This window comes from Calidris pugnax, unplaced genomic scaffold (assembly GCF_001431845.1).
Source record: "Calidris pugnax isolate Ruff unplaced genomic scaffold, ASM143184v1 scaffold9, whole genome shotgun sequence".
Taxonomy (NCBI): domain Eukaryota; kingdom Metazoa; phylum Chordata; class Aves; order Charadriiformes; family Scolopacidae; genus Calidris; species Calidris pugnax.
The window spans coordinates 4339082-4348427 of NW_015090778.1; the positions used below are offsets into that span (position 1 = coordinate 4339082).

The 9346-nt window shown below is 57.5% G+C and overlaps 1 protein-coding gene across 1 annotated transcript in view; it reads right to left on the bottom strand.

Annotated features, from left to right (window-relative positions):
* The window catches only part of SPATA20 (spermatogenesis associated 20), a 9971-nt gene extending 1866 nt beyond the window's left edge, over nucleotides 1-8105 (bottom strand). Inside the window, exons 1-14 of the mRNA XM_014953368.1 lie at nucleotides 7968-8105; nucleotides 7608-7672; nucleotides 7049-7203; nucleotides 6673-6816; nucleotides 6199-6400; nucleotides 5971-6101; nucleotides 5786-5890; nucleotides 5280-5354; nucleotides 4873-5085; nucleotides 4539-4731; nucleotides 3049-3217; nucleotides 2393-2601; nucleotides 2053-2252; nucleotides 1848-1928 (exon numbers count right to left, since the gene is read on the bottom strand). Of these exons, the coding sequence (XP_014808854.1) occupies nucleotides 1848-1928; nucleotides 2053-2252; nucleotides 2393-2601; nucleotides 3049-3217; nucleotides 4539-4731; nucleotides 4873-5085; nucleotides 5280-5354; nucleotides 5786-5890; nucleotides 5971-6101; nucleotides 6199-6400; nucleotides 6673-6816; nucleotides 7049-7203; nucleotides 7608-7672; nucleotides 7968-8083 (2058 nt within the window). The 5' untranslated portion in view covers nucleotides 8084-8105. The remainder of the gene's footprint in view (nucleotides 1-1847; nucleotides 1929-2052; nucleotides 2253-2392; nucleotides 2602-3048; nucleotides 3218-4538; nucleotides 4732-4872; nucleotides 5086-5279; nucleotides 5355-5785; nucleotides 5891-5970; nucleotides 6102-6198; nucleotides 6401-6672; nucleotides 6817-7048; nucleotides 7204-7607; nucleotides 7673-7967) is intronic.
* Nucleotides 8106-9346: the final 1241 nt, after the last annotated feature.

Here is a 9346-nt window from a genome sequence, read left to right on the forward strand (position 1 = left end):
CATCCCCCCCTCGTCTTTGTCTGGAATTAATTCCAGGAGTGATTAATTACCAATTCATGTCCAATCTGAAATTCATTATTCATTTTTCTCACAAGCTCCCTAAGGTCCTCTTGCAGGGCCAGGATGAAGGCGAGCGGCAGGCTAGCGCTCTGCAGCTGAGGAGATAATGGGATCCTTCATAATTACCCTAAAGACCATTAACAGGGCAGGGGATCTATACCAGGAGCTGGGATCCAGCCCTGGAGCAGGGATCCAGCCCTCTTTCCTCCTGGCACTGGGAATCCCAGGGGAGCAGCCACCGGCATCACCCCCGGAGCACTCGCATCCCGCAGCAGCCCCCTGGGGTTGGGGGCACAGGGTCCATTTAAACCTGCAACCTCAATGCCCTTTTATCATCAGCATCTCGTTACAGCAAGGATTTCAACGCGAGGTTTGTAAGGAATTAATTACTGGAACGACCTAATTAATTGTGTTCCTGCAAACCAGCCTAGCCCCCAGCACCCTGCCGGCACTGAGGGAGCGGGGGTGGCAGGGGACACGGCGGGGATGTGTCCCCAACTTCTTGGCAAAGCCGATTCCCAAATCCCGAGTGGGTGACTCGGGGCTGTCTCACCTCGGGGTGGGGAAGGGGAGCTGGGGAGCAGCTGGATGGACCTAGAGGTGGGTGGGAAAAGAAGCACCATGTCCCCATGCGACACAGCACGGGGAGAGGGGTGGCTGTCGGGAGACAGCAGGCTGGTCCCAAAGGCAGCGTGACCCTCTGAGCAGTGGGATTCTCCTCCCTCCCCTCCATCAGCTCTAGGAGGCGAGGAGCTGCCACCATAGATGAGGCTGTCCACTGGGAATGAGTGGCACTGGGGAAGACCCTGCAGGGCTGGGATCCTCTGGGAAGAGAACCTTCCCAGCAGAGTTCCTCCTGCCGTGTTCCTTCTCCCAGGAATCATAGAATCATAGAATTGTCTAGGCCAGAAGGGACCTCCAAAGGTCATCTAGTCCCACCTCCCTGCAGTCAGCAGGGACACCCTCAACTAGACCAGGTTGCCCAGGGCCTCGTCGAGCCTCACCTTGAATATCTCCAGGGAAGGGGCCTTAACCACCTCCCCAGGCAACCCACTGCAGTGCTCCACCACCCACAGCCTTGCCAAAGTGTGAGCCATCCATCCCCAGGGTAGGGACGCTGCCTGCCGAACGTGACAGGCACCAGCTGCCACACTGCCCGTCCCTGCCAGCTCCATGGGCAGCAACGTGACAGCACGGCTGGGGACAAAGCTTTTGGGAAGAGCCAGCCCCTCCCGGGAGAGAAGACACACAGCCAGAGCGAGGTACCACCTTGCTGCTCCCCGAGGATGGAAGGGTGGCTCCAGGGAGAAGGTGACCCAGACACCAGCTGGAGCCACACTGGGCATGACACAACCACACCAGAATGAAAGGCTTTCCCTGGGGAGAGCAGCGCTGGGGATGCTGAGCTGGAGCTGAGAGCAGTGCAAACAGCCAGGAGTGACAGCAGATGCTCCTGCAGCCGCTCCCTGAGCTGGGCTGCCAGCACAAGAAGGACGCGGACCCGCTGGAGAAGGTCCAGAGGAGGACACAAAAAAGATCTGAGGGCTGGAGCATCTCTGCTACGAGGGCAGGCTAAGAGAGTTAGGGTTGTTCACCCTGGAGAAGAGAAGACTCTGGGGGAACCTTATAGCCCCTTCCAGTATCTGAAGGGGCCTACCAGAAAGCTGGAGAGGGATTTTACAAGGGCACGTAGAGATAGGATGAGAGGTAATGGCTTCAAACTGGAAGAGGGGAGATTTAGATCAGATATCAGGAAGGTATCTGGCAGGCAGGGCAGGCACCTCTACCTTGTTCGGGCTGAAGACGGAGTGGACACAGCGCAGCATCTCTTTGGTATCTTCTCCTTGGGGGTCCCCACAGATCACAACCTGTCCAGGGAGAGCGTGGGTGGCAGGAGGGAGAAAGCAGAGAGCTGTGATGGCACCCACTGCCACCACCAGGCCCCCTCCCCACGGCAGGCCCCATAGGGGACACACAAGCCCCAGCCCGTACCTGTTTGAGGGTCTGATGGAAGACAGCGGTGGCCCGGGCCATCTCTGGTAGGGCTATCGGGATCTTCTGCAGCCTCTCTGAGAAAGCAGCCAAGATCTGCCCGGCTTTTTCCACCCACTCCATATGGCCAGAGTAACAAGCTGCTCGGAGCAGGTTTGTGACAGTGACAGAGTTGGCGGCGGGCTCTGCTCCGTCCTGGTCTGCAGGGGACAACACCTCCTCCATCAGCCCAATGCCTCACCACCCCACGGCTTGGTCCTCCAGCCAGGTATCACCCCTGCCCTCCCTAAGCTGCCCCACGCCATAACCCATGCAGAGCACAGCCACGTCCCCTGCTCACCATTCTTCAGGCGCAGGAGCAGAGAGGGATCACCAGCCTCACTGGAGAAATACGCAAAGCCTTTGGGGTCCCAGAAGAGCTCATCTTGCATGTGCTGGAGCTGCAGGGCCCACTCCAGCCAGCTCTGCTCCAGTGAGGCTTCGTACAGGTCGAAGAGGGCCTGGATGACGAAGACGTAATCCTCCAGGAAGCCCTGGATGGGCACAGTGCTGCAGTGGTGGATGGGGAAGGAGCATCAGGGTCTCTACACTGGCCAGGAGGGAAATGTTCTCGAGCCCAGCAAAGCTCTACCTACTGATCTCTCCTACCCAAGGAGATGCCACCTCAGAGCTCAGTCCAAGATAAGCATTGGCTGTGCCAAGTCATCACACAGCTCAGCTCTGGGTTTCTGTACCACGGGGTAGGGCAAGGGAAGGCTCCTGCCAGCTTGGAAGATGAGGAATAGGAAAGGACCTGATCTTAATTCCTCCTCACTGGGTTGGGGGCACTAATCCATCCCAAACTGCACCAGAGACAGTTCTGTGCAAGGCAAACAGCCTCCCTCCCTCCAAGATCAGCCCTGCCTGGAGGAGGCGAGGATGGAGACTGCCAGGAGCCTGGGTAGCACCCGTGGGGTGACCAGTTGGTCTGGAGACACTCTCTGTACCACTGCTCACCTCTGCTCCACCGTGTTCTCTTTGCCCCGGTAGCAGCTCCGCAGCAACCTCCCGCTGGTGGGATCAAAAAGATGTCTCCGGAGGAAGGCAGCCGCCTGCGCAGCCCGGCTCACGTACTCCTGCTCGGCCAGGGCCACCCCAGCCTGGGCAAAGCCCGAGATCATCAGCCCTGCGTAGGACAGACACGGGGACAGGTTCAGGGGGGCACAAGGAACCTGGGAGGGCATCACTGTCTGAACTTTCACAGAATCACAGAATCGTAGTGGTTGGAAGGGACCTCAGAGATCATCGAGTCCAACGACAAAAAAAAAACAAAACAAAAAAAACCAAAACAAACAAAAAAAAACCCCCACCACCCACCCCCTAAACAAACAACAACAACGACCAAACCAAAACCATCACCCACCCACACAACATCCCACCACAAACCAATAATCTTGGGCACTAGAGCATGCCCTGAAGAGCCATGTCTACACGTTTCTTAAACACCTCCAGGGATAGTGACTCCACCACCTCCCTGGGCAGGCTGTTCCAATGCCTGACAGCCCTTTCAGTAAAGAAATGTTTCCTAATATCCAACCTGAACTTCCCCTGGCGCAACTTGAAGCCATTACCCCTTGTCCTATCGTCTGTAGCTTGGAAGAAGAGACCAACCCCTGCCTCTCTACACCCTCCTTTCAGGTACTTGTACAGAGCGAGAAGGTCCCCCCTCAGTCTCCTCTTCCCCAGACTGAACAACCCCAGCTCCCTCAGCCTCTCCTCGTAAGACTTGTAGGACGCTCAGCCTGAAGCTCATCCTCCCCGACGTTCAGGACAGGTCAGAGCTCAGCCATCAGCTCTCCCACTCAGTCCAAACCACTAAGAAAGTCACTTACTGTCACCAAAGAGAAGGGCCGAGCGCTGCAAGGCCAGCAAGAGCTAAGCCTTCTCTTGCGGGCAGAAACAGGGCTTAAGAGTCTTGCTGTCTGCAGGACGTGGTATAATTCCAGCTCACACCAGCTCCAGACCCAGTTAACCAGGCATTTACTGCTGGGAACAGTGCCTGGGGTACTGCAGTAATTACCTGCTGCAGGACACCCGGACAGACGGACACAAGAGCTGTAGTTCCCCCCCTAATGCAGCCTTGGAAAGGGGCTCTGTGCCCCACCTGAGTCCCCACCTCAGTCCCCCCTTCCCTCCCCTCCAAACCGGGGGAGCTGGGCTGAGCCAGGAGAAGAGTTTTGCTGCTCTCTGCTGGCAACAGGGGAGGAAAAAATAAAGCCAGAAAAATATCTCCATGCTCCGCAGCCCCACGGCTCGCAGGTGTGGGGCTGGTTCCCCCAGGTTCTCCCACATCCCCAGACCCCAGCCCACCCACCGCCTCCATGGGGGCCTTTCCAGTGCCAGTAGGACACGTTGCTACGAGCCCCCCAAAAAAAACCTGCTGGCCCCAGGGAGTCATGGAAGGGTCTGGTCAAGGCATGTGTCCCCAGAGCTGAGCCACCTCTCACCGTTCCACGCCGCCAGCATCTTGGTGTCCAAGTGTGGCCGTGGCCGCTGTGCCCGGGCTGCAGACAGCCTCCGCCGGCCCTCCTGCAGCAGGGCACCCAGCCGACCCACCTCCAGCCCAAATTTGGCCGCCGTCAGCTCCGGGGAGTACCGGACAATAAGGACGTTCTTGCCCTTCAGCTCCTGGTGGGGGTCCTGAAAGGAGAGCCCCACTCTAGAAACACCACCGGGCTGGACCCCGCATGCTTTGGGGGTGCCCTGCCATCCCCCCACGCCCAGGAGTGAGGGTTCCCCAGGGATGCTCCCGGTACCGGGCAGGTCTTTGCTCTCCCTCACCTGCATGGGGCTCACATTGCCGGTCTCCTTCACTCCGTAGTGGTGCATGAAGACATCTCCCAGGGTAGTCCCCTCTGTGGCTCCCTCGACGGGGTCAGGAAGGAGAGCCCGGATTTCCTCAGCTGTCCACACACAGAAAGCTCCCTCTCGCTTCTCTTCGGATGTGGCAGTCGGGTAGGAATCTGCATCTTCTGCACTGTAGAAACCTCCTGTCTGGGAAAAGAGCAAGAAAGACCCTCCAGATACTGGGACAGCAACTTCAACCAGTTCCCCACCACTCCTGGGCTGCCAGTCTGGTGCCAGCGGTGCCCAAACTGAGCTCAGCTGGGAAGGAAGGAGGGAGAAGCAGCCCCAAGCCACCCCCCAGGGTAAGCAGCTCCTTTGGCCCAGCTCAGGGAACAACCTACCTGGTCACTCAGGTTCCGTGAGACGTAGAGCAGAATGTCTTGGACAACATTGGCAAAGAATTCATCCCCAGAGATCTGCAGGAGGCACGGGGTGGACATCGGTGTTACAATGGGGAGAGGGGAGGCAAGAGACACGGTGAGATGTAACAGGTGATTCTGATTTAAAGAGCAGGCCAAGGCAGGGAAACAGTGGAATCCAGGGATTTTAAACATCGGATGGATTCAGAGTAACGTCCCTGATAGAAATCTACAGGCACTGGAGAGCAACCCTGGAGTTACACCAAGGCCAGAGGCAGCAGGACGGGTTTGCTGACTCTGGTAAATACCATTCAGATGCTGTTCCCTCCCCCATCATGCTCAATGCCCTGGGGTAAACTGTCACAGATTTGTGCACCGTTCCTCTCCAGATGAAGGAGACCAGTAGGTGAAAGGGAGCGTGGGACTGCTCCATGCCCATGGGATGGGCAACATCTTGGGGAGCAGGCAGCAGGATGCCACAGCCATACCTGAAATGCTCTGCTATATGTAGCTGCCAGCTGCCCCTGGTCATACAGCATCTTCTCAAAGTGAGGGACATGCCAGTGCTGGTCAGTGGAGTAGCGGTGAAACCCCTGCAAAGACAAAGCGGACACGTCTCCACCCCACGCCTTCCAGGCACGCCAGGGGTTTACCCCCAAGGCTTTCCTCCTACCTGACAAATGTGGTCATGGATGCCCCCATGGGCCATCATCTTGAGGGTATGCAGAGCCATCTGCAGTGCCCGGGCACCTTCTGGAGTTGTTCGGTGCAGGGCCCAGTACGTGAAGAGGAAGTTCAAATTCACTGAAATACAGGGAGAAAGTGGGAAGCTGTGGGGTGGGCTCTGCCCCCCGGAGCTGCCTGCCCCACAGCAGGACTCAGCAGCAGTGGTCAGACTGACCTGGGGTGGGGAACTTTGGGGATTTGGAAAAGCCACCATAGTCCTCATCATAGGAATTGGAGAGCTGCTGGAGACAGGTGGCCATCACCTCTTTGGCTGGAGGGGGTGACTCCTGGCCCTGAACACGGATCTCAGACACATGTAGCAATGCTTCCAGGATCTTCTGGCTGTTCTGCAACAGGGCATCTTTGTTCTCCTTCCACTAAGATACAGAGTGAGAAAGTCAGTTCTTCCATTTTTTTGTCTCTCTTTGCTTCCTGCGTTGCATCAGTCCAAACCACACCATCAGTTCTCAGCCCTCCTCCCCACATCAGTTCCAATCCATCTCCAACCCAGCCAAAGCTCTGACATGTTCTCTGGGCTACCGTTCCTCATGACTGTATCTCTTAACTTGGTCACCCACCAAGCCCAGACCAGTTTCCCTGTTGTCCCTTTGGTCGAGCACTGCCCTGCTAAGCCATTCCTGCTCCGTACCTGCTCTGCGATTCGGAGCAGCACAGTCCGAAAGCCAACACGATGAACTCCATCTTCAGGAGGGAAGTATGTCCCCCCTGCGAAGGGTTTTAGGTCTGGAGTCAGCCAGACGCTCATTGGCCAACCACCTCCACCACTGGTTGCCTGAAAGACAAACCATGGGTGCACCAAGGTCAGGCAAGAGGCACCCTCTGCTCTGTACCCCTCTGGCACATGGACATGCCTCCCTTGAGGCCAGATATGTGCTTCTCTTCACCCCTGTGACCTGCATGGCCCCATTCAGACCACCCCACACACTGGTTCTTCTTGCCTGAGGAACATGACCATGAACCTCATCTTGAGAGAGCCTCCCAAGCCCTGCCTGTGCCTCCCTTACCTGCACGAAGGTCATGTACACTTTGTCCACATCTGGCCGCTCCTCACGATCCACTTTGATGCACACAAAGTTCTTGTTCATAATTTCTCCAATCTCCTTGTTCTTGAAGGACTCCTCCTCCATCACATGGCACCAGTGGCAGGTGGAGTAGCCAACTGAAAACAAGCTCAGGTGAGTGAAGAAAGGCCCTTTGCAGGGAGCAGGACACGCATTATGGGGAGATCACTCAGAGGTGGGACACCCTGCTATGGGGAACATCTGCTGCCTGCCTGGAGAAGAGGTGGAGGATAAAGGCCTCCTGCAAGCATGGAGGCTTCCAGGGCCTCCTGCGCTTTCTGTCTCATCATACTACAATCTGGCCAAGGACTCTGGTAGCCAGGAAGGCCCTTGGATGCAGCCCATCTGCATCAAGAGCTCCTAAAGCCCTCTCTTGCTGGCAGAGTTAGTGCCCAGTGTCCATCCTTCCCATGCAGCTCTTCACACCCGAGCGCAGGACAAAGCCTCTGGCCATCTACTGCATGGGATGTGGGAACACGAAATGCATCTTGTTCCTGGTTACCTGACAGGAATATCAGCTTGTTTTCATTCTTTGCTTTATCAAAGGCCTCCTGACCCCAAGGGTACCTGTGGAGGGAAGACAAGAAAGGACCTTCAAGGGTCACTGCTGCTGGGGCTGGGACTCAGGCTCCTCTAAAGCTGCCTGAAGAGCTGCTGCTTGGTGGAAAGTGGTCAGGACACCCAGGGACATGGTTGGTTGAGGATTGTGGACCCCAAGCCCACGGGGAGCTGTGCAGGAGGCCCCTCTGTGCCCCATGGAGACCAGGCTGCTCCACCAGCCATCGGGTCCACAGCAGCGACTGCCCCGGCCCCAGGGACACAAGGAGAGAAGAAGAAGGAGAAGGACACCAGTCACTCTTACCAATCCACGGGGTTGTGGGCGTGCTGCAGGAGGTAGGGGGACTTCTCGTTAATCAGGCGGTTGGTGTGACGAGGGATGTTGGGGGGGCTGGTTGCCCCCCCCGTGGCCATGGTCATGCTCCCCGTTAGAAACACGCACCTGTGATGCCAAAAGGGCTCACCATGGCCTTCCTCACCACAGCCCATGACACCCCAGAGCAGCACCACCCTCACCCCAGCTCCCTCGGGTGCTGACATGTCCCCAGGACGGGGTGCTGCTCCCCGTTCTTCACTCCCCACGCCGGGGAACCCCTCTCAGCCCCACAGCTGGCTGGTTCCACTGGGGTCAGGTCCACCTCCATCCCCCTCCAGGACCCTACAAAGTCCTCCCCACTTGTTGGAGGCTCAGGTGAGGCTGTTCTCCTCCAGCTCCTCATGGCCCAGGGAATGTCCCCCCCTGGGCTCCCTCCCCACCAGCACCCTTTTGGGGGCACGGCCACCCAGCAGCATCTGTGGGATTTGACCTGTGTGTCCATGGAGAGGAAAGCCCCATCCCGTGGGTGCACGGGCAGGTGCGGGGTCAGGGTGACACAGGGTTTTTTTTGTCACCAGGGGAGCGTGGGACAGGAGGGGACCAGAAAGATCCTGCTGCTGCTGGCTGGGATGCAGGGATGGGGCACAGGGATGGGGAGGGGGACGGACAGACACGCAGGGATGCAGGAAGGGGGGACAGAGGGGTGCAGGGAATGTGCAAAGTCATGCAGGGGGTGCAAGGAGGATTTAGGGGGGATGCAGGAGGGATGAAGGAGGATTTAGGGGGGATACAGGAGGGTACAGGGGGACAGGGAGGATTTAGGGGGGATACAGGAGGGGTACAGGGATGCAGGGAGGATTTAGGGAGGATACAGGAGGGGTACAGGGACACAGGGAGGCTTTAGGGGAATGCAGAAGGGATGCAGGAGGAATTAGGGAGGATACAGGAGAGGTACAGGGATGCAGGGAGGATTTAGGGGGGATACAGGAGGAGTACAAGGATGCAGGGAGGATTTAGGGGAATGCAGAAGGGATTCAGGGAGGATACAGGAGGGGTACAGGGGGGCAGGGAGGATTTAGGGGAATGCAAAAGGGATGAAGGAGGACTTAGGGAGGATACAGGGATGCAGGGAGGATTTAGGGAGGATAGAGGAGGGGTACAGGGACACAGGGAGGATTTAGGGAAATGCAGCAGGGATGCAGGAGGATTTAAGGAGGACGCAGAGGGATGTAGCAAGGCTTTAGGGGAATGCAGCAGGGATGCGGGAGGAATTAAGGAGGGTGCAGGAGGGGTCCGGGGAGCATTTGGGGGGACGCAGGAGGGGTGTCAGGGTGTAGAAAGGATTTAGGAGTGATTCGGGGGGCCGG